This window comes from Nuphar pumila, chromosome 6 (genome assembly GCF_984573655.1).
Source record: "Nuphar pumila chromosome 6, dmNupPumi1.hap1.1, whole genome shotgun sequence".
NCBI classification, from domain to species: Eukaryota; Viridiplantae; Streptophyta; class Magnoliopsida; order Nymphaeales; family Nymphaeaceae; genus Nuphar; species Nuphar pumila.
The window spans coordinates 82,498,949-82,523,707 of record NC_143254.1 but is presented as its reverse complement, the minus strand read 5'-3'; the positions used below and the strand labels follow the sequence as shown (position 1 = coordinate 82,523,707).

Below are 24,759 nucleotides of genomic sequence, written 5' to 3'. Positions count from 1 at the left end.
ATTGTCTAGAAAGCCTTTGGAAATTGATATTATGTCACATATCGTAACTATTTTCCATGAGAATATACATAGTTCATGGATGCAATTTAGGGTATTTTATTTTAATTTTTTTACGTTTTATGGTGCTGAGATGCAAATATCCTTTTCTATCCACTGAGTAGCACAATGGGGAAACCTTCTTGTTAGCAAGCAGTCATAGCCATTAAGTTAAACAAAGTTGTTTAGTGATTATCTGTGAACAAGTGTATCGTTCTGATTATCTTATATTTGATAAGAGGCTTTTGTTGTCTTCCCATCTGTATATATATCACAAATCTTCTGAATAATTTTTTGCAGGACCGGAACCAATGGATATATGTTCGAGCTCAGCTTCTTTGGGTTCTGAGATTCCTAGTTCTAATGTTCTAATTTTGGAAGGACATACTTCTGAGGTTTGGAGTGCCAACCTGATTTTTTTTTGTTTTATTTTAAATTTCTTTTGATGATGGATTGTTGTCACTGTATTTCTTTTCTTTGACATGACATTTTGTTTGATCTTAGGTTTTTGCTTGCGCTTGGAGTCCAAGTGGTTCATTTCTAGCTTCTGGGTATGGAAAATTTGGACATGAAAAACTTATATTTCTTTTTGTGGTTTTCTTTGTTGGCTGTTGAAAGCATTCTTTACGGTGTCTCCTTGTCTTTACAATATGGGTCTGCATTTGGTTTCAATTGTTTAGCATTCCATTTACTTTCTAGATACTGTTCACCTGCTGTTGTGACTGCATTTAGTTTCAATTATTTATCATTCCATTTACTTTCTAGATACTGATCACCTGCTGTTGTGACTGCATTTAGTTTCAATTATTTGTCGTTCCATTTACTTTCTAGATACTGTTCACCTGCTGTTGCGAATTTCTCTTTGCTTTGTTTTGATGTCACTCTGTAAAATCATTCCATGCAATAAATCCTGGTGTGTGAAGGTGGCTTGAGATCCCTGAAGTCCTTCATCTACAATGCAATCTTGTATAGGGGAATTGATGCAGTTTCTATTGGATGTTTCAGTTGCAATGCATCAATGCACATAAAAACCACAATTTAAAAGCAGGCTTATTTGTATGCGAGCTTATACTAAGCTTAAATGCTCTTGCTTTATAGGAAGTCTGATTTGTCACAACACTGCAAGTTTCAGGTCTGGAGATTCCACAGCTCGAATTTGGATGATTGCGGATGGTCCTTGTGGCGTTCATAGTGGGCCTCCGAAAGCACTGGTTTTGAAACATTTCAAGGGTAGAACTAATGAAAAGAGCAAGGATGTCACTACACTTGATTGGAATGTGAGTGTTGCTTAAGGGATATATCCGAAATGTCTATATATTTTCATAATGTGTTTTCATTTGTAGCTTCGTGTCAGAGGAATTCTCATATCCTCTAGACATAGAGCTCATTGGTTATGTTTCCTGATCATTGCAATTTTTGAGGCGCCCTTGTTCTTTCTGTTCATGTGGTTCTTGAATATTTTATATCACATTTTACATCGTGTGAATTATGCAGGGGGAGGGAACACTACTTGCAACTGGTTCATATGATGGGCAAGCAAGGATTTGGAGTAGAGATGGTGAAAATATTGTTCCTGTTTATTGAACACTCTGCTAGTTCTTACATAATCTCGTGCTGCTTGAAAAGCTTCATGTCATCATTTTCTTAGTTAAAATCCATCTTTCATAATCTTGAAAAGAAAAGTCAGAATATTTGTTTATGTTTGATTATCTTTTGAATCCTAATGCACTACAAGTGACTTGGTTCATGTATACTTGTAGATATCAATATATATCATGTACATCTTGCACCTATGTCTTCGAGTGTATGAATCGCTTGAGCCCACCTAATCGGCAATTTGAATGAATCAACTAAGTCAATTCATGCACTTTATTTGATTTCTAGAGTTAAGCACCTGGCTTTAACTTAGCGCAGGACCACTGGAAGTCCCAACTCTAATATATATATATATATATATATATATATATATGAAAACGTGGTAGCTGCTAACCACTTTTTTAGCTAACCGCCGTGCTAACGGGGATTGCGAAGGGTTTTCCCCATGTGTTACTTAAATCTGACCGTACAGATGTGTTCGACACGGTTGATTTACTAGGAAATGACACTTGGATCATGTTTTTTCGATGAAAAACATGATTTTTTAGACTTGAATATATAGGAAAATCTTTGACTGTCTATTTTCAAACCTTATAAAACCCTACCTGCGTATCGGAATTGGATGATCCAAGAGTCGATTCCTATAAAATCATGCATGTAGAAAACATCTGTATGGTCAGATTTAAGGAAAACATGAAAAACCGTTCCAAAGTCCGATTACCACAGCGGTTAGCTAGAAAAGTGGTTAGCAGATGCATATATATATATATATATATATATATATATATATATATATATATATATATATATATAGAGAGAGAGAGAGAGAGAGAGAGAGAGAGAGAGAGAGAGAGAGAGAGAGAGAGATGGTCTACCCACTAAATGGTTCACAACTTCACCTTTTGTCCTCTCCTTCCCCTAGAAACTTTCAGAGATATCAGAACCGTTGATTTTTGGAACCTTGTAGAGTCCAACGAACACATAAATAAAGATTGATCCAGGAGTCTATTCATATGTTTTCAACCATGGAGATCACATCCATATGATCAGATTTGCCAAAAAAACATATTTAACATACATATTTGATAGGGGAGGACAAGGGGTAGACCATCCCTCTTCTCATATATATATATATATATCAACTTTTGCCTTGATCACTTTATTTTATGTTATGATATTGTTTTGGCATTTTACATGTGAAGTAAAATCTAGAAGTTCATTTGGAGGAAAATCATGAAATCTTGCACTTTGGTCCTGGTTGTGTTATTGGTTGGTGGTGTCTGAGGCTGCAAGCAGGTCAGAAGTGCAAGATTAACCCTATTCTGACCTAACCAACCTTTCCAGGGTTGACAAGTGGATCTAAATATGAGTTGACATGGTTTAAATTTAGTCCAATTTATATGTTAGATTTGATGTGATTTTCGTAATATGCAAGATGCAGGTTCGAGTCTCTAAAGTTCCATCACTTTTAGTTTTAACTTTAAAAACCCATCGGGATCCAATAGGTTTCTTGTTGGGAGGAAGTTTAAATATTTCTCAGGTGTTAGCTTTCTTAAAAGCATCTAGTTCTATATTCATGGCTTCAATACAATGTGGTATATTTTTGGCTTGATTATAATGTGCGGGCTCATGATGGGAGTGTAAAGTTATTAAGCAAGCCCTATAATTAGGTGTTAGTGTTTCATAGGACACAAACCTATTTGGTGGAATGAATTCTCTAGTAGATCATCTAAGAGAGGTTTCTCCTAGAGACTCATTGTTTTGAGAAAAATTTTCTAAGGCACTAATAGGTTTATTTTGCTCATGTTGAGTATAAACTTGAATATTTTTAGAATTATCAATGATGTCATCACTACTTGGTGATGTTTCAATATTAGAGTTTTCATGATGTGTGTCATCTATGATTTCAAAATGATTCAATGAATCATCACTAGAATGCGTATCTTCCGTTGGAGAAAGATCATGCAAAAACATGTAGCCAATTTCATCTTTCTTATCAAGATTTTCAAAACCATTTTCATCTTCTAAGAATGTTACATCTTTAGAAACATAAATTTTGTTATTTTTGAAATCAAAGTATCTATATCCTTTTTTATTTTCACCGTATCCAAGGAAAACACACTCACTTGCTTTTGGAGACAACTTATCTCTTTTGTGTAAAAGTACAAAGCATGTGCAACCGAAAAAGCATAAGCGATTGAAGTCAGGTGTCATGTTGAGAAGTTTTTCATAAGGAGAGAGATTTTTCAAAGTGGATGATGGCATACGATTTATTAAATAAGTGAAGGTACAACTTCGGCCAAATTTTTTTTGGAGATATTTTTAGAAATAAGCAATATTCTAGCAGTTTCTACAATATGCCTATGTTTTCTTTCCGCTAGCTCGTTTTGTTGAGGTGTTTTAGGACACGATCTTTAGGTAAGGATACATCAGGGTGGAACGAGGATGTCAAATTAGCTATTAAGGTTAAAAGAGAGTGTTATAGAAATCTAAGTAAGAGTCGTGATAATGAGAATTTGGAGAAGTATATGATAGCAAAGAAGGAAGCTAAAAAAGTTGTTCGAAACGCGAGGGCTAAGGTATATAAGGAGGTTTATGACAAGTTGGATACCAAAGAAGGCGAGAAGGATATTTATAGGCTTGCAAAGATGAGAGATAGGAAATCGAAGGATTTGGGTATGGTTAGATGTATCAAAGATGAAACGCAAAGGGTTTTAGTCAAAGATGAGGAGATTAAGGAGAGATGGAAAGATTATTTTGATAAGCTATTTAATGATAGTCATGCTCAAGATCTTGGAGACTTCTCCATTCCTTTTCATGAGATAAATCGTGACTTCATGCGCAAGATTCAAAAGAAAGAAATTGCAGAGGCTTTGAAGAAAATGAAATCAAGAAGGGCAGTTGGCCCAGATGGTATACCTATCGAGGCTTGGAAATGCTTGGGAGAGAAAGGTTTAGAATGGTTGACAAATCTTTTTAACTTGATTTGGCGAACAAATAAGATGCCTAATGAGTGGAGGAAGAGTACTTTGGTGCCTTTATATAAGAATAAGGGTGATATACAAGATTGCACAAACTATCGTGGTATAAAACTCATGAGTCATACTATGAAACTTTGGGAGAGGGTGATTGAGTCTAGGTTGAGGAAGGTTGTCATGATATCGGAGAATCAATTTGGTTTTATGCCTGGAAGATCAACTATGGAAGCTATACATCTTCTTAGACAACTTATTGAAAGATATAGAGAGAGGAACAAAGATTTGCATATGGTTTTTATTGATTTAGAGAAGGCATACGATAGAGTACCTAGGGACGTTCTCTGGTGGACAATGATGAAGAAAGGTGTTTCTCTCAAGTACATTAGTATAATTAAAGATATGTATGAAGGAGTAGTAACCAATGTCCGCACTTGTGGAGGGGTGACAACCAATTTTCCGATAACGGTTGGGTTACATCAAGGATCTGCTTTAAGCCCTTTCCTATTTGCGATAGTGATGGATGAGCTTACGAGATCAATTCAAGAAAATGTACCGTGGTGTATGTTGTTTGCTGATGATATTGTTTTGATTGATGAGTCTAGAGCTGGGGTTAATGCTAAGTTAGAATTATGGAGACAGACATTGGAAGCTAGAGGTTTTAAGTTGAGTAAGAGTAAGACTGAATATATGGAATGTCGGTTTAGTAAGCAACGAAGTAGGGATGGGAGTGTAGTGAAGCTTGGTGAGCAAGATATACCGGTGAATGATTATTTCAAATATTTGGGATCCATCATTCAAAAGTATGGAGAAATTGATGGAGATGTAAATCATAGGATAAAGGTTGGGTGGATGAAATGGAAAAGTGCTACTGGAGTGCTGTGCGATCGTAGAATGCCATTGCGGTTGAAGGGAAAGTTTTATAGGACGACTATTAGACCCGCTTTACTATATGGTACGGAATGTTGGGCTGCCAAGAGACATCATATTCAAAAAATGAGTGTAGCTGAGATGCGGATGCTTAGATGGATGTGTGGAAATACAATAAAAGATAAGATTCGGAACGAAGAGATACGTAAGAAGGTAGGTGTTGCACCCATTGAAAATAAGATGCGAGAGAATCGTTTACGGTGGTTTGGACATATTCGGCGAAGGCCTAATGATGCTCCAGTTAGAAGGTTGGAGAAATGGGAAAATATATTAGTTAAAAGAGGTCGGGGTAGGCCTAGGAAGACTTGGATGGAGATGATAGGAAAGGATATGAATGCTTTGAACCTCACCGAGGACATGGCGTTGGATAGAAATGATTGGAGGAATATGATTCATGTGGAAGACCCAAAATGAATTTCTTTTTTGGTTCATATCGCTGACCCCAATTGTTTTGGGATGAAGGCGTAGTTGTTGTTGTTGTTGTTGTATTAGATAGATATTCTCCACTCGAATCGGATCTAAGAATAGATATATTTCTTTGAAATTGATTTTTAACTTTTATGCAAAACTCTTTAAAAAAGGAGAAAACTTCCGATTTAAAATTAAGAAAATAGATCCATACATACCTAGTAAAGTCATCAATGAATGTTACATAATATGAATAACCACCCTTAGACAAAACCGGATATGGACCCCATACATCCGGGTGCACAAATTCAAAAGGTGTTATTGAAACAAAGGTTCTAGTTGAAAATGAAATAGATTTCATTTTTCCAAGAATACAATCTTTGCAATTCATATCTTTTTCTTTACAAAATTTGTTCCCAAAAGGAAAAAGATACATTTTTGAGTAACTTGGATGTCTAAGTCTTTTATGTCAAGTTTCAATGCTCTTGTTTTGGACATATGCACAAAATGAGTTGAAAGGAAGAGTCAAATAATCCATAAAGTAAATGTCTCCCTTCCTATGGCCTTACCCAATCCGCTTCCCGGACTGGAGATCCTGCACAAAGCACCCATTAGATGAGAAAGATATTTCACATTCATGGTCGGCAATTTGAGAAACCGAAAAAAGATTTAAGTTTAGTTTTAGAACAACTCTTACTTTTAAGACAATTTTTTGAGAATTTTTGGGATCTAGTGTTCCTATACTTTTTATTTTTAAAAAAGTTCTAGCGACCGTAGAGACACAAAATATTTTTGAATTGGTGCATACATCGGTTAAAGCATTTTCATGAAGATATGAAATGATGCTCTCGAATCTAAAATCCAAGAATATGTATCAGGTGGTGGTGTAGAGGCAATGACGACACCCAAGGTAGAGGAGGTAGCTTTGAGGATTTGTTGAAGAGCCATGAAAATTTATTCAAGTGTATCTTTAAGATCTCTACTCTTGCCTTCATCTTCATTTTTGGTAGTTGATTCTTCAACGAAAGCAACCTTATACTTGAAAGTTCCATTCAATTTTGGGCAAGCATGTTTAATGTGACCCGACTCATTACAATAATGACAAACGATCATCTTTCTACCTCTACCATAATTATTATTGTTGGTATAGTTACCTTGCCTCCCAAAATGTCGAGGCTTATATGTTATAACATTGTTGCCGGATTTAGATATGGCTAAGACCTCATCAACACTCTTATTCATGTCAAGTCAAGTTTCTTCTTGAATAATTTTGGCAATGGCATCCTTCAAAGGTGGAAGAGTAAATTTATGTAGAAGGGAGGATCTAACTTGTTCAAACTCGGGATGAAGCCCAAATAGAAATTGAAAAAACCTTTCTTGTTTCATTTGCTTTTGCCTAAGTTTCACTTCCTTAATGACAACTTACTTTAGGCTCTAAGAGTGTTAATTCATCCCATAAAGGATTTAAAGCACTATAATAATCTTGAATGCTTAAATCACCTTGTTTGGTGGTTCTTACTTTTTCTTGCAAAAAACATGCTTTTACAAGATCTTTTTGGGTATACATACCTTTCATAAATAACCAAGCCTCATTGGCTTTACGAAATTTGGCAATGATAGCACATACCTTGAGTTCTACATTGTTCATGAACCATGCAAGGATCTTTGCATGATTGCTCTTTCAATCTTTCATCCTTTTTTGATGTTCTTCGATGGCCTTGAGGCGAGCATCTCTCTAAAGAGCTTTCTCTTGACCTCCTTCTATCTTGGTGAACTCTAGTTGAGGTTCGAGAATAGAACCCATTACGTAACCCCAAAGTTTTTTTTTTCTTTGAGATTATTCTCCATTGCGGAAGCCCACATTATGTAATTCTTACCATTGAGCTTTGATGCTTCTTTTTCAATAAAGTATTTTTAAAAGATATTTTTTAATAAAAGTGCCCGTGTAAACCGTGCATCAAATTATAAAAACTGGCTCACACTAGTGATGAAGTCCGGGTCGAACTCAAAGAACAGGTTTAATCACTTTTGTACCCCACACAAAGACGAACTTTGTTGCCTTTCAAGAAAAGAAAAAGAATAATTAACTAATTACAGGAGTTACTCTCTGCAGAGGGCTCAAAGAATAAAAAGGCCTTATTACAACTCAATTAATTAAAATGACCTTCTGGCCCTAAGAAAAATAAAAATAAAGAAAGGGAAAAATCTGCGGGGCTTCTTTTTCTCGCGATCTAGCCTTCTTTTCGTAAAGCGTGTACGACCATTCGCTAGCGCGCTCTTATCTTTCAAATGGAACCCTCCTGCAAAACACAAAAAAAAAGAAAACTCAAAACAAGGAAAACAAAAAGGATGCAATTTCTAGCACAATTAAAGTTAGTTGCAAAGAATAAATTAAATCAATTCTAACTATAACAACTATAAAAATAAATTAACTACTAACTATGTAATGAACCAAAAGAATCCATCTACTAAACTAAGAGGTATTAAACTACTAACTAACTACAGGACAATTTATTGGAACAATCTCACTAACTAACTAACGAGTAAAGAATGTAAGACAATCTAACTACGCAAAGAAAACCAAAAACCTAGTCTAGACTGCAATGAAAGATTCAACTAATAGAACTAAAACTTTTTGAGACAGCCTAAATAAACAAAACACACATGCTGCAGGTTCTAAAAAAAATCGTGATCAGCGTGAATGACTCTGATAACGTGGAGTGTGTGCATGCTCTGCTGAATGAACGATCTGCTAAGAGTGCCGGTTGATCTGGTCGAATGAGGATTGTGATCTGCAGCTCACGCTAGACGTGATACAAAAGAGGTGGAGTTTGCTTTTGATTTGCTAAAAAAAACAGCATATAAAAATCGATATAGCTTTTTCGGGTCTTATCTGAATCTTGATCAACGACTCTGGCTCATGAAAACTGCGTAAACAGACTGGACTTGTGATCTAAAATCACGCTGGTGTGCGTGCTTTAAAAATCACACATTTCAGCCCAGGCCCAGCCAATCTACGTTTTTTATATGCTTGATCAACTCTGCCGTGGCAATGGATCTGATAAAAAAATTAATATGCAGTGTCTTGTATGCATAGATCCACCGAACTCGCTCAATGCTAGATAAAAGAAGGCTGTTGTGCCTATTCGGATGTGATCAGGATCCGATCGGATCAGTATAGCATCACTCAATTGAGCGACCAGATCTGTCAACACTGACAGTTCTGATCCTGCTCTCACGCAAGTCAAACCCCCAACAACGTGTATTAAAAAAAATTAAAACGACTTACACTATGAAAGAAAAACTAAATATACGATGCTTGAAATAAAATTTACGCTATTCTACATGCAATAAAATTGCAGAAAATACCCTACACTATATGCAATGCTAATACATGATTTTATATATTCGATGCAATAATATAGATTTAAACTAAATGTGAAAAACTAAAGAACTGAGGGAGAAGAGACTTACCTCGCGGTTTGTCTTTGACAGACGGGTTGAGAAGAAGAAGTGGCCTTACCGCTTGTCACACCCACCTCTTCGACGAAAGAGAGAGATCCACCGGCGAAGAAGAGGCTAGAAGAAAGTAGAGAAAGAGGAAGAAGGTAGATGAGAGAGGGGAAGAGGAACCGGTAGAGAGAGAGAGGGGGGGGGGAGACATGGGCTTCAAGGTGGGAAAGACGCCTCCTCTCTCTCAATGCTATTATTTATAATACAAGGTTAGGGTTAATCAGATTTTTAAGAAAAAATTTCAAAAAGTGTCCACAAGGTTTTTTAAAATTTCAAAAGACTCCCTTTTCTAAAAATATTTCCTAAAAACTTATTTAATTTTGCTAAAAAAAAACTCAAAGCGGACTCTAATTTGCTCAATTTACTAATTGATTAAAATCACTAAAACTTCTAGTAAACAAGTATTTTTAACCATTTTTCACACGTAATTATGCATGTAAACCTATAAAAATTATGCATGATCAAGCTTGAAGGAGAGATCAATCTTGGATTCCATATTACGGACAAAAGAGAAGAGAGAGAGCTGTTAAATTATAGTATATGTATATATCTATTTACATATATAGAGAGACATTTATACACACACATATATATGTATATAATGTATGTATGTCTCTCTAGATATGAAATATATATATATATATATATATATATATATATATATATATATATATATATATATATATATATATATATATATATAAACTCATTAGGGGTAAAAGTGTCTTTTTACACTTTCACGCATTCTTGTATAAAATATTTTTTGCCTTTTTTTGTTTTTTTTCCTTTTCCTTTTCTTCTTTTTCTTTTTTTTTTCTCATGTAAGTGGGCCCACATATGAACTTTGGACCCGTTGGAAGAGCTCCTACATTCATATGAGAGCCCCTCTCCGGTCCTCTCTTGTGTATAAATAAAGGGATATCCCCCTTTGTATTTCAAGCTTCTTTGAAGCTATTCTTAAGTGTGCTATACATTTTTCTAGCTCCTCTCTCTTTCCTCTCTCTTTTTGCTCATTTGCCACGTTGTGGTTTGTCGTAATCTTGCCCATTAGTGGCTATTTGTTTGTGTATGCATTTGCTAGTCTCTTTGAGACATTATTTTTTATCATTAGCATTTTGTGACATGGTATCAGAGCCTTGGTTGTGAAAGCATCATTGGCTCTCCTCTTGCTCATATTTGAAGATAATTGTATCACTCTTTTGCTCATCATTGATCTTCTCCAAAGATGGCGGACAAGGATTCAAAAATAGGTCTCTCATTCAAATTGAATGGGACAAATTATCGTATGTGGGCGGCCGCCATGAAAAATAATCTCAAAGGTAAAAAATTTTAGGGTTACGTGTGTGAAATCATTTCGGAACCACAATTGAAACTTACAAAGAATGAAGGCAATGGAGAGAAGACTTTAAATGAAGAAGACAAGGCCAATGCTATTCAAGAATATCAATAAAAAATGAAAGATTGGAAAAGCAAGTATGCCAAGATATTGGCATGGTTCATGAATAATGAAATATGTGCCAATCTTGCTAAATTCAAGAAAGCTAATGAAGTTTGGTTTTTCATGAAAGGTATGTACACCCAACGTGATCTTGCTAGACACTTCTTTTTACAAGAAAAAGTAAGAGAAACTAAGCAAGGAGACATGAGTATTAGGAACTATTATAGTGCCCTATCCTCATTATGGGATGAACTTGCCCTTTTCGAACCACAATGTGAAGGTAATGGTATTGCCATGAGGCAAGAACAAATGGAAAGAGAATTCCAATTTATTCATGGGCTTCGTTTCGAGCTTGAACAACTAAGAGGGTCCCTTCTTTATAAGGCTTCTACTCCTCTTAGTGAAATTTTAGCCGATTTGTGCCAAGAAGAAACCCGCTTGGCCTTGAAAAAGGATATTGATGAAGTTCATGCGGTATCAAGATCGGGAAACAATGTTAGGCCATATAAGCCACCTTATTTTTTGAAAAATAATAATGGAGGTGGAAGAAAAATTGTATGTCACCATTGTAATGAATCAAGCCATATTCGGTTGGATTGTCCTAAGCTTAAAAAAGGGTGGCTTTCGTTTGAGAGACTCCGAACAATTAAGTGAAGATTTTAAGAAAGATGGAGATATAAAAGACTATTACACATCTTACCGAAACTCTAACAATTCACGAGGATGAATTCTTCTACCATCCTAGGTATGTCCTCTTGGATTCTTGATTCGGGTGCCTCTTTACATATGACTCCGAATGCATCTCTTTTATCAAAACCAAGTCTCAGTACCTTTAAATCTTTTGTTTCCATTGCCGATGGAACATCTCTAGATGTTGAAGGAATTGAAAACCTTGAAAAAGTTTATGACCAAAACAAGGAGTTTTGGGCTTCAAAAATAAGAATTATTCCAAAACTTAACTTAAATCTTTTTTCAGTCTCTCAAATCACTGTTTTTGGATGTAGTGTCCCTTTTTCACCTACCCATTGCTATATGCAGGATCTCCGGTCCGAGAAGCAGATTGGGCAAGGTCATAGAAGAGGAGACCTATACTATATGGATTTTTTGTCTTTGCCATCTAAATCTTTTTGTAATCATGTTCAATCCAAAGATATTGAGACTTGACACAAGAGGCGTGAACATCCTAGTATTTTTAAGTTTGTATTTTTTTTCTTTTTTGAAAAAATCTTGTAATGAAAAACATTTACTTGCAATGATTGCATACTTGTCAAAATACATTCGCTTTCGTATTCACATAGTAACTTTATTTCAAAAAGATCGTTTGAACTTGTGCATTTCGATGTATGGAGACTTGCACCCGTTATGTCTAAAGGAGGGTATTCTTACTATGTTATTTTCATTGATGACTTTACTAGATAAACATGAGTGTATTTTATTAAGAACAAATCCAATGTTTTCTCTAATTTTAAGGAATTTCATGTTCTTATTCAAAATTAATTTCAAACAAAAGAATTTCAAAACTACCTTAAACTAAATGAAATTATACACCAAAGATCTTGTCCTAAAACTCCTCAACAAAATGGTCTAGCTGAAAGAACACATCGACATCTAATTGAAACAACAAAAACTCTTCTTGTTTTTAAAAATGTTCCTAAATTTTTTTGGGCCGAAGCTATTCTTACCGAAACTTATCTTTATAAACCGTATGCCTTCGTTTTCTTTAAAAAATGTCTTCCCTTTTGAAAAATTATTTAAAATATCTCCAAATTAGAAAAGACTAAGAATTTTCGGATGTAAATGCTTTGTTCTCTTTAAAGGACAAGATAAATTATCACCAAAAGCTCTTGAATGTACTTTCTTTGGTTATAGTGAAAATCAAAAGGGTTATAGGTGTTATGATATACAAAACAATAAACTTTATGTCTCAAGAAATGTAACTTTTCTTGAAGAACAAAATGGTTTTGAAATTCACACACCTAAAAAAGATATTGATTACTCATTCCTATTTGACTTAGTACCTAGAACTAAGTCTCAAAATGATTTAATTTGTGACAATTCTTGTAATGATACTTCACGTCACATTGATGATGTGTAACATATTATTGATGATTCTCATTGTCTTGGGCCGATCTTTTGGAATAGGACATGTGCAGTGTGGAGCTCTACTGAGTGAAAAATGCATCGAGTGTAGGAACATGCGGTATGTGTTTGCTTGATCGGTGACATGCGATAGTAGCACGACATGCGATAGACATCGGTATCGTCGTTAGTGCATCACTGTGTGGTGGCACAGGCGTGGAACGTTGTTTGGTTAAGCAGTGCCAGCGGATCAGAGGATGTTGCCTTTGGAGATTTGGTTAAGGACCTCTCAGCTTGCAAGAGTGTCCCACGCGTAGTGGTTGGACGCACAGGGATGCGTGTGGGTTAGGGCTAATTCCCATAGGGATCACATTAGGTGATTTCAACCGAGTATGGTGACTTGGGGCTAGGCGAGTGAATGCCTAGGCACCGACGAATGAGTCTGGGTGGTACTCTTCGTTATGGTGTTTAATCATCAACTGGTCTTTGGACCGAGGGCCGCAAGGTCTTGTTCCTTTCGGTGGCGAGGTTTTGCTATGTCGTGCGCATGGGGCTGCAATACGCTTCATGGCACGCAATGCTAAGGCAAAGTTTGTGCCTCTTTCGGAAATGATAGCTGGTATGAGACGACTATGCACTAAGCGACATGGGCTACATGAAATGCGCATTTGGAAATGCGTTTGATCAGCTTTCACTAGGCAGTTGTGCACAGGGTGGTGCACAGGGCCAATGAAAATGATTCAGCACATGGAAATGTGTTGGTACCCGACCTTTGGCCGTTAGTCTAACCAGTTTTGGCAGCTTGGTGCATCGCGGGTTTGCGAAACCTTCTATAACCATGACAGAGCAATAGAAAGGCTTGCGGTGGTAAGGAAGGACCGTCGCGCCGCACTGGCTTATTGGAAAAAGTAAGTCTGTGATAAATTGGCATCAAAGCAAAAAGATTCACGGAGACCTTATCCTTCATTGTGTGCGACACTGAAAATGACAATGATGGTTTATCTTGGTTACGTAATTTTGTGCACGCAGGATGTTGGCAGGATGGTATGAGACATCTTATCGATGATAAGCAGAAGTGTAAGGTTGTTGTTAAGTTGGCTAAGGAAACATAGATAAGCCAAAGATTCCTACCAGTTATGCGTTAGGCTCACAGGTGGAGCGTGACGTTTGCCTTGTGCATGCAGGGAATGCACATTGGATTTGGTTGGATGAATTTGCACCTTTGGTTACGAGAGACTCAATTAAACTTCTAAATTCTCTTCTAAGATTATGGGTTAGCGGAGTGCCTACGTTGAGTAGAATACTTGTTGTTTTGATTCCTTGAGTTGGCAGATCCTCAATGGATTGTGTGTGCAGAAAAAGTTGTTCGTGGCTCGTTGGTTCCTGCGGAAACGTTTTGCTGACTCTAAGAGAGAGTTACATCATGCTGGCTTCGGGAGGGGAGTTTCAACGTTGGGCCAAAGGTGCCCATGTGAGGACTAGTGCCCAAGAAGACGCTTTGAAGGACCACTTTGGGGTGATACGCAAGAAGGCGTCCTCCACTTGAGGACTAGTTTGGACTGTTGAAAAACCGCAAGTTGGTGCTTAAGAGAGTTGATGTCCCAGCACATTGGTGATCGTCTTTCTCTATAAGGACCATGAAGGGCTTGGAATTGCCCTTACTGGGGTTGGAATGCACTGTAGCCATGAGCATAAAGACGACAAGTTTGTCGGGCGGGCGAGGATGACCCGTTTGTGTTTGAGACTGAACTGGGGTCTCATGAGCAGAGAATGCTCAATGTTGATAAAACAGAAGATCGCTGTCTAAGTGATCGGAGGCGCGTTAAAGAATGAGACTTGTCGTGTTAAAAGTTGCGACGATGGTGGATGTAATCTAGAACAAGTTGAGTAGGCTGAAGAAAAAGAGTAAACCAAAGATAAGTACAAAGGGAAACTAACGTATCAGTAAAGACTGTGTTCTTACCTATACCAACATTGTCGAGGACGACAATGGTTTTGGGTCGGTGATAATATCTCAGACCGATCTTTCAGAATAGGACACCTGCAGTGCGGAGCTCTACTGAGTGAAAAATGCATTGAGTGTAGGAACGCGTGATATGTGTTCGCTTGATCGGTGATGTGCGGTGGTAGAACGACACGCAATAGGCATCAATATCGTCATTAGTACATCGATGTATGGTGGCACAGACGTGGAGCGTTGTTTGGTTAAGCAGTGCCAGCGAATCAGAGGATGTTGTCTTTGGAGATTTGGTTAAGGACCTCTCAGCTTGCAAGGGTGTCCCACGCGTAGCGGTTCGACACACGGGAGTACGTGTGGGTTAGGGCTAATTTCATAGGGATCACATTAGGTGATTCCAACCGAGTATGGTGACTCGGGGCTAGGCGAGTGAATGCCTAGGCGCCGACGAATGAGTCTGGGTGGTGCTCTTTGCTATGGTGTTCAATCATCAACTGGTCTTTGGACTGGGGCCGCAAGGTCTTGTTCTTTTAGTGGCGAGGTTTTGCTATGTCGTGCGCATGAAGCTGCAATATGTTTCATGGCATTCAAGGCTAAGGCAAAGTTTGTGCCTCTTTCAGAAGTGATTGCTGGTATGGGACAGTTATGCACTAAGCGGCATTGACTACACGGAATGCACATTTGAAAATGCGCTTGATCAGCTTCCGCTAGGCAGTTGCGCATGGGGTGGTGCGTAGGGCCAATGAAAATGATTCAGCACATGGAAAGGTGTTGGTACGCAGCCTTTGGCCGTTAGGCTGACCAGTTTGGGTAGCTTGTCGCGTCGTGGGTTTGCGAAACATTCTATAACCGTGATAGAGCAATAAAAAGGCTTGCGGCGGTAAGGAAGAACCGTCGCACCACTGACTTATTAAAAAAAGTAAGCCCGTGATAAATTGACATTAGAGCAAAAAGATTCACGGAGACCTTGTCCTTCATTGTGTGCGACACTGAAGAGGACAATGATGGTTTATCTTGGTTACGTAATTTTGCGCAGCTGAAGTTTGGTTGACCAAGCACAAAAGCAAGACGTTGGCAGGATGGTATGAGACATCTTGTCGATGATAAGCAGAAGTGTAAGGTTGTTGTTCAGTTGGCTAAGGGAACGTAGATAAGCTAAAGATTCCTATCGGTTATGCGTTAGGCTCACAGGTGGAGCATGACATTTGCCTTGTGCATTCAGGGAATGCACGTTGGATTTAGCTGGATGGATTTGCATCTTTGGGTATGAGATACTCAATTAAACTTCTAAATTCTCTCCTAAGATTATGGGTTAGCAGAGTACCCACGTTGAGCAGAATGCTTGTTGTTTTGATCCCTTGAGTTGGCAGATCCTCAATGGATTGTGTGTGCAAAAAAAGTTGTTTGTGGCTCGTTGGTTTCTGCGAGAACATTTTGCTGACTCTGAGAGAGAGTTACAACATGCTGACTTCGGGAGGGGAGTTCCAGCGTTGAGCCAAAGGTGCCCATATGAGGATGAGTGTCCAGGAAGACACTTTGAAGGACCACTTTGGGGTGATACGCAAGAAGGCGTCTTTCACTTGAGGACTAGTTTGGACAGTTGGAAAACCGCAAGTTGGTGCTTAAGGGAGTTGATGTCCTAGCGACACGCATTGATGGTCGTCTTTCTCTGCAAGGACCACGAAGGGCTTGGAATTGCCGTTGCTGGGGTTGGAAGGCACCCTAGCCATTAGCATAAAGACAAAAAGTTTGTCGTGCGGGCGAGGATGACCCGTTTGTGTTTGAGACTGCACTGGGGTCTTACGAGCAGAAAATGCTCGATGTTGATAGAGCAGAAGACCGCTGTCTAAGTGATCAGAGACGCGTTAAGGAATGGGACTTGACGTGTTAAAAATTGCGACGATGGTGGATGTAATCCAGAACAGGTTGAGTAGGCTGAAGAAAAAGAGTAAACCAAAGATAAGTATAAAGGAAAACTAACATATCAGTGAAGACTGTGTTCTTACCTACACCAACATTGTCGAGGACGACAATGATTTTGGGTGGGGGAGAATGTCCTAGGCCGATTTTTCGGAATAGGACACATGCAGTGCAGAGCTCTACTGAGTGGAAAATGCATCGAGTGTAGGAACACACGATATGTGTTCACTTGATCGGTGATGTGCGGTGGTAGTACGACACGCGATAGGCATCGATATCGTCGTTAGTGCATCGTTGTGTGGTGGCACAGACGTGGAGCGTTGTTTGGTTAAGCAGTGCCAACGGATCAGAGGATGTTGCTTTTGGAGATTTGGTTAAGGACCTCTCGGCTTGCAAGAGTGTCCCACGCATAGCGGTCGGATGCACGGGGTGCGTGTGGGTTAGGGCTAATTTCACAGGGATCATATTAGGTGATTCCAATCGAGTATGGTGACTCGTGGCTAGGCAAGTGAATGCCTAGGCGTCGACGAATGAGTTTGGGTGATGTTCTTTGCTATGGTGTTCAATTTTCAATTGGTCTTTGGACTGGTGGCTGAAAGGTCTTGTTTCTTCAGTGATGAGGTTTTGTTAGGGCTAATTTCACAGGGATCATATTAGGTGATTCCAATCGAGTATGGTGACTCGTGGCTAGGCAAGTGAATGCCTAGGCGTCGACGAATGAGTTTGGGTGATGTTCTTTGCTATGGTGTTCAATTTTCAATTGGTCTTTGGACTGGTGGCTGAAAGGTCTTGTTTCTTCAGTGATGAGGTTTTGTTATGTTGTGCACATGGAGCTGCAATACGCTTTATGACACGCAAGGCTAAGGCAAAGTTTGTGCTTCTTTCGGAAGTGATAGCTGATATGGGACAGTTATGCACTAAGCGACATGGACTATATGGAATGCGCATTTGAAAATGCGCTTGATCAGCTTCGGCTAGGCAGTTGCGCACGGGGTGGTGCGTAGGGTTAATGAAAATGATTCAGCACATGAAAATGTGTTGGTACGCGACCTTTGGTCGTTAGGCTAACCAGCTTGGGCAGCTTGGCGCGTCGCGGGTTTGCGAAACATTCTATAATTGTGATAGAGCGGTAGAAAGGCTTGCGATGGTAAGAAAGGACCGTCACGCCGCACTGGTTTATTGAAAAAAGTAAGCCCGTGACACTCACAATGAGAGTCTTAATGATATTAATGTTTATACTCAGCGTGAGGGAAATGAATATCAAAATGCTTTTGAAAGATATTCTCAAGATTTCTCTTTAGAAGAACAAGATGAAGAAAACCAACTTAGGAGATCCTCTCGAAATATTAGATATCCACAAAAATTCGTGTCATATGACTAATTTTCTCCTACATATAGAACTTGTCTCATGATGATACATTCCTATTATTAGCCTTCCACGTTTAAAGAAGCTAAGAAACACCCACATTGGATTGAAGGTATGAAAGTTGAGTTAGAAGCATTTAACAAAGCAAACACTTGGACCATGGTAAGCCAACTCTTAGGTAAAAATGCTATTGGGTGTAGATAGGTATATAAGGTCAAAAGTAAGAGTAATGAAACTCTAGAAAGATACAAAGCTAGGTTAGTTGCTAAAGAATACACCCAAGAATATGCGATTGATTATGAAGAAACTTTTGCTCTGGTAGCTAGGATGACTAGTGTGCGAACTTTGATCGCTTTAGCATCTATTAAACAATGGCCTATTTATCAACTTAATGTTAAAAATATTTTTTTAAATATAAATCTATGTGAAGAAGTGTTTATGGATCCTCCGTCGGGTCTTGAGATTGGTAAAGGGAATACTCTAAAACTTAACAAAGCTCTTTATGGCCTTAAACAAGCTACAAAAGCTTGGTATGATTTATTTAGTAAAGTTGTTCTTGCTAATGATTTTTCTTTTTGCTATACTGATACTGCTTTATTTGTTAAGACTACAGGAGAGCACATAACAATATTATTGTTATATGTAGATGATATGATAATCACTGGCAATGATAAAACGGTGATTGAGCTTATTAAAACTATTTTAAAAGATAATTTTGATATGTCTGATCTTGGTTTTCTAAGATATTTTTTAGGGATTGAGGTTGCATACTCTCCTAGAGGGCATGTTATTTCTTAGACGAAGCTTACATTAGACATTATTGCTCGGTCTGGGTTAACTGACGACAAAAAAGTAAAGACTCTAGAAATAATCAACGCCAAGATGCGAGCCAATGATGAAACTCCTTTAGCAGATCCCACTCTTTATCGTCAACTGATTGGTTCTCTAACTTATTTATCTGTCACCAGACTAGATATTACTCATGATATTCACAGTGCAATTCAATTCCAGGCCGCTCCTACTTCAATTCATATGGCAGCAGGTATGGGAATTATCAGATATTTGAAGGGCAGAGTAACAAAATGACTATTTTTATCCTCCTCTTTATCTCTTAATTTACTTGCTTATACTGACTCTGATTGGGGGGCAACCCTGATGATCGTATTTCTACAACAGGATATTGCATTTTTCTTGGGGAGTCACTATTTTCTTGGAGATGTAAGAAGCAAAAAACATTTTCTCTCTCTTCCACGGAGGCAGAGTATCGGGCGATAGCTACCACTACTACTGAGCTTGCCTGGTTAAGAAGTTTGCTTAAAGATATGGGCGTCTTCTTATCTACTCCTTTGAAGTTGTGTTGTGACAAGAGTGATATTTACGTTGCTAGCAACCACACCTTCCATGAATTAACTAAGCACATAGAGATGGATTGCCATTATGTTTGAGATGAATATCTTCGGGGTATCATTCAACTACCCTATGTTACTTCCGAGTACCAGCTTGCAGACTTCTTCACCAAAGCCTTGCCCTCGCCACGCTTCTAATTTTTCCTCAGCAAACTCTCGCTGATCTCACCATGTGTTTGAGGGGGGGGGGGTGTTAAATTATAGTATATGTATATATCTATTTACATATATAGAGAGCTATGTCACAGGGATTCGGCTAGCAGGGTGTCGCACCCACGTCGACTCGATGCGGGTGCGGTCAACCCGACCCTGGGTGCGTTGACCGCACCTAGGGTCATTTCAGTCCATTTTTCTGGATTTTTTTTTTAAAAGTTTGCCCTATGAAATGGGCTGCGGAATTTTAAAAAAAAAATCTTGGGGTTGGGGGGGGGGGGGGGGGCGCTGCCCCCCTATAACCCACCGTCAGGGACGACCCCCCCTGGACTCCCGCCCGCTGACCGCGCAGCGGGACCTGCGGCGGGGGAACCCCCGAACCCCCCTTATATATATTTTACATTTTTGCCCCTGCCGCACCCCCGCACCCGGGTTTTTTGGAAGTGCCGAATCCCCGCACCCGCACCCATGTGACATAGATAGAGAGACATTTATACATATTATATGTATATGTATGTCTCTCTCTCTCTCTATATATATATTTACTCACTAGGGGTAAAAGTGTTTTTTTACACTTTCACACATTCTTGTATATAATATATTTTTTCTTCTTTTTATTTTTCTTTTTCTTTTCTTTTTTTCATGTAAGTGGGCTCATATATGAATGTTGGACCCTCCAACGGTCATATGAGAGCCCCTCCAAGGTCCTCTCTTGTGTATAAATAAGGGGATATCCCCCTTTGTATTTTAAGCTTCTTTGAAGCTATTCTTAAGTGAATGCTATACATTTTTCTAGCTCCTCTATCTTTTTGCCAGAGTTACCAGTCGAGGAAGCAGGAAGCGGGAAGCGATACGGGAAGCGGGAGCGGGAAGCAATGCACTTTCAAAAATTTAGGAAGCGGGGAAGCGTGAGACCACTTAGAAGAAAATTATGAACCGTCTCGGAAGCGACCTAGGAAGCGAGGGAGAAGCGAAAAAATGGGGAAGCGAGGGGGAAGCACGTTTCCCATAAAAGAGAAGCGTGCTTCCCATAAAAGAGAAGTGTGCTTCCCATAAAAGGGGACACTTCCCCACGCATTTCGGAAGCGCGACGCTTCGCGCTTCCGAAGCGCGTATCGGGGAAGCGCTCTTCCCCTTACGCCTAGGCGCTTTCGGTAACTCTGCTTTTTGCTCATTTGCCACATTGTGGTTTGTTGTAATCTTGCCTATTAGTGGCTATTTGTTTGTGTGTGCATTTGCTAGTCTTTTTGAGATATTATTTCTTTTCATTAGCATTTCGTGACAAGAGCGTTGTCACGACTTCAACTTCAAGAACCGTATGGCTTTGATATTATGTAATGAAGTATGCAAAAATGTAATACAAGAATGTTAATGCATTCACAATGTCTAATAATGGACAAGCACAAAGGCACAAGAGAGAGATAATAAAGAAGTCCACTAAGGGACAAAATAAAAAGCCTTTAAAAGGCTACACACATAAAAAAGTAAAGAGCTTTATTGAATGAGAGCTCACAAGCTTAAGAATACAAGGGGAGAACACCCCTATCTATTCACAAAGAGAGTGGGGAAAAAGGGAGCCATTGGGGGCTCCCACATGTTGTCGTTGGGATCCCCCAACGGTCATATTTATGACCGTTGGGGGGTCCCAACGACTATAATGTGGGACCCCCATTGCATATTAAATATTGAAAATAAAAGAAAAGAAAAAAACAAAAGATAAAAATAAACTACCTATTAAAATAGTTGTTTCTAGAAACAACTATGTAAAATGACCAAAATACCCCTATCGGGTATTGTATATATATATATATGTTTATACATATATTTTAACAACATCTTGTACTCGCAACAAGAATATTTACTGCATTGCTTTTAAAGGTTTTATGCTGTTTGCTATCTTTATTTTCACTATGGATCTTATTTGTAAATGTGCATCTTGATCAGGAGAATTGAGGAATACTTTAAACAAACATAAAGGGCCCATCTTTTCTCTGAAATGGAACAAGAAGGGTGATTGCCTCCTCAGTGGGAGTGTTGATAAAACTGCTATTGTGTGGGATGTAAAAACTGGAGAATGGAAGCAACAATTTGAGTTTCATTCAGGTGAACACATTTCTTCATTTTTGCAAAATAAGGTGATGTTAAGCTCCATTATAATGACTGCATTGCTGTGTATTGCTGTAGCACCAACTCTTGATGTCGATTGGCGTAACAATGTTTCATTTGCCACTTGCTCAACGGATAATATGATATATGTGTGCAAGATCGGCGAGAATGGTCCTGTTAAAACTTTCGCAGGTCATCAGGTTTGTCCATTATAGCCATTAGATTTAGCTCTTTTTAGGGAATACTTGCAATCATTTGTCAAGAGGGAACTTAGAGTTTTGGAGCTTGATTGTAGACTTTGATAGCGTCATGATTCAGACTCATCATGGAAATCCCATGTCTTGAAAACTCAATAACTTGAAGGAAAGGCCTCCCTCAGATAATCCAACAATAGAAACAAGTAAATGAAGTTACAAAAGCCTTCATTTGTTTTCTGGTTAACATGATTTATAAAGAAATGTGATGATACCGTTAAAATGTGAATATAAAGGAAAACCAGTAAAGCACCATTTGGAATGTCAATAATAGTAGAAAGGAATTTCACTTGTTCTCTGGTTAAATGATTTATAAAGAATTCTAATGAGTTTCTATTGGTGGATTATTTGAGGGAGGCCTTTCTTTAAGCCATATGAGTTCCAACTGGTTAAGTGATTTATAAAGATTCTCTTGAGGGGTCATATGAGCTGGCATTCCCCAATTCTCAGCTGATACTTAATTGGCCATTCTTCTCCAAGGCGATTCATAATGTTGACTGGCTGAGGCATCCTTTTTTGGATGGTGTAGTGAAGTCAGGTGTAGTGAAGTCAACTTGGATAAGTCGTGAGCTGGGTCAACATGTGTGGCAGATCTGGTTTCAGGGTTTCAGACATGAACAATACGGCATCTTTGATCTATATCGATCTAAATCCTTGAAATTTGTTTTATTTCTCAGGGAGAAGTGAATGCGATCAAATGGGATCCAACTGGGTCGTTATTGGCTTCATGCTCTGATGATGTATCAGCAAAGGTGATTATAGCCGTTTTAGCTGATCTTCCATGCAATTTTTTGCTATCTACTTTTTAGATTCATTTTCAATATTGCGTTCTCAAATTTAGTGTTTGTCAGTAATTTCATTTACTAAAAAATGGTGATATTCTTATTTAAGTATTTGCACATTATGACAATTAATCATGATGCCTTTATGTTGGTTTGGCTTGGTTCTACCCTTTTTTTTCGTGCATCATTCTTGTGAAGTTTGAATTTTCTAACTTTATCATGATGGGTTACAGATTTGGAGTATGAAGCAGGACAAATGTTTGCACGACTTGAAGGAACACACACAGGTCTCTTAGAAGTTTTACTTTCTTATTTCTTCCTGTGTAAAGCATGACCTATGAAGTTGGCTTCTGTGTTACTTTTGTACCATATTCTGAATATTCGATAAAATATTTGCAGGAGATATATACTATAAGATGGAGTCCTACTGGACCTGGTACTAACAATCCAAATCAGCAGCTACTGTTAGCAAGGTGAATGCCTTTTCTTGATCAAGTTTTCTTTATCTTTATGGGTTGGTTAAGGTTGAGTTGTCTGTGCTGCATGAAATAAAGTGCTCAATCTTCCATGAGGTGTTGGGTTCTTTTTCTGAGATTGCATGCATTCTATCATGCTGCATCCTTCTCTCTGACATGCATGTATTCCAACACCCAGAAACACTGGATTAGAGTAGTAGCTGAATCAGGCAGATGGCCGCTTGTCATCCTTCTGTTGTTTTCTATACCAAAGAATTAGTTTGGATTGTTATAATTCTTTTTTTTTTAAATATCCCTTGCATTTAGTTTTATGATGATGCCGTTAAGTAAAATATGATTATTTTTTTCTCTCCATTTCTGTTTTTCCTGGGAATAGAGGGGGTGGCGCTATACACCCTTTTTCTGGACCACCTTAACACAACCTGGTTCAGTGCTGAAAAATAAAAATGAAAATTATGATATGTCAATCCCATTGCTTCGTTTCAGCTGCGAAAGCTGCTCAAGGGCTAATATGATATTATTTGTAGAAGCTCATGTGTGTTACTTGAATGTTCTTGTGTCATTTCAGTGCTTCTTTTGACTCGACTATTAAGCTGTGGGATGTGGAGCGGGGAAGTCTTTTGTACAGCTTGAATGCCCATAAGTATTCTCCCCCTTCCAATACCTTCTCTGTTCTGTGTTTTTGTTTTTTTATGTATGATGATGATTTGCAGGGCTGTGATAGCATGTGATAGTTGACTTGTTGTTCACTTGCAAATGACAGAGATCCTGTATACTCCGTTGCATTTAGTCCGAATGGGGAGTATTTAGCCAGTGGATCATTGGATAAATGTTTACACATCTGGTCAGTAAAAGATGGCAGGGTTGTGAAGACGTATCGAGGGAACGGAGGCATCTTTGAGGTGTGCTGGAACAGGGAAGGCGATAAGGTTGCCGCCTGCTTTTCCAACAACACTGTCTGTGTCTTGGACTTCAAAATGTGAATTTGGAGTTGCAGGTACTGTCGATCGGTGTAGGAAATTATTTATGCCAACCTCGAAGGGTTGCGGTAGGATGGATTCTTGAATGCTTTCACAGCTGTGGGATGAACCCGATTCGCGGCAATGCACGGCATTGTTGAAGCACAGCTGGGTGGAGGATGATACTTTTGAGCAAGCGATAGTGCGATTCCAACCACCATGTTTCAAGGATTGACTAATCTGTTGCTAATATCTTTTATGCTTTTAGGTTGTTGCTACTTGAAGGCCTTATATTTGTCTTGACAATTTTCTCTTAGAGTTGACTCTGTATGTATAGGGTACTAGTAAGGGCTCTGTATTATTATCTTTCTGCTCAGGTATGGAAATTAGCTGGTGAAATCCAAA

The 24,759-nt window shown here is 38.5% G+C and overlaps 1 protein-coding gene across 2 annotated transcripts in view; it reads left to right on the top strand.

Annotated features, from left to right (window-relative positions):
• The window catches only part of LOC149834964 (WD40 repeat-containing protein HOS15-like), a 31,282-nt gene extending 6,523 nt beyond the window's left edge, over nt 1-24,759 (top strand). Inside the window, exons 4-14 of one of the 2 annotated variants that reach the window (XM_090011623.1) lie at nt 337-431; nt 541-587; nt 1,169-1,313; nt 1,531-1,594; nt 21,722-21,880; nt 21,962-22,083; nt 22,815-22,889; nt 23,153-23,206; nt 23,319-23,392; nt 23,964-24,038; nt 24,159-24,759. In XM_090011623.1, the coding sequence (XP_089867749.1) occupies nt 337-431; nt 541-587; nt 1,169-1,313; nt 1,531-1,594; nt 21,722-21,880; nt 21,962-22,083; nt 22,815-22,889; nt 23,153-23,206; nt 23,319-23,392; nt 23,964-24,038; nt 24,159-24,378 (1,130 nt within the window). In that variant the 3' untranslated portion in view covers nt 24,379-24,759. Of the gene's footprint in view, nt 1-336; nt 432-540; nt 588-1,168; nt 1,314-1,530; nt 1,595-21,721; nt 22,084-22,814; nt 22,890-23,152; nt 23,207-23,318; nt 23,393-23,963; nt 24,039-24,158 lie in introns of both variants that reach the window. The other variant, XM_090011622.1, reaches the window with a different exon arrangement.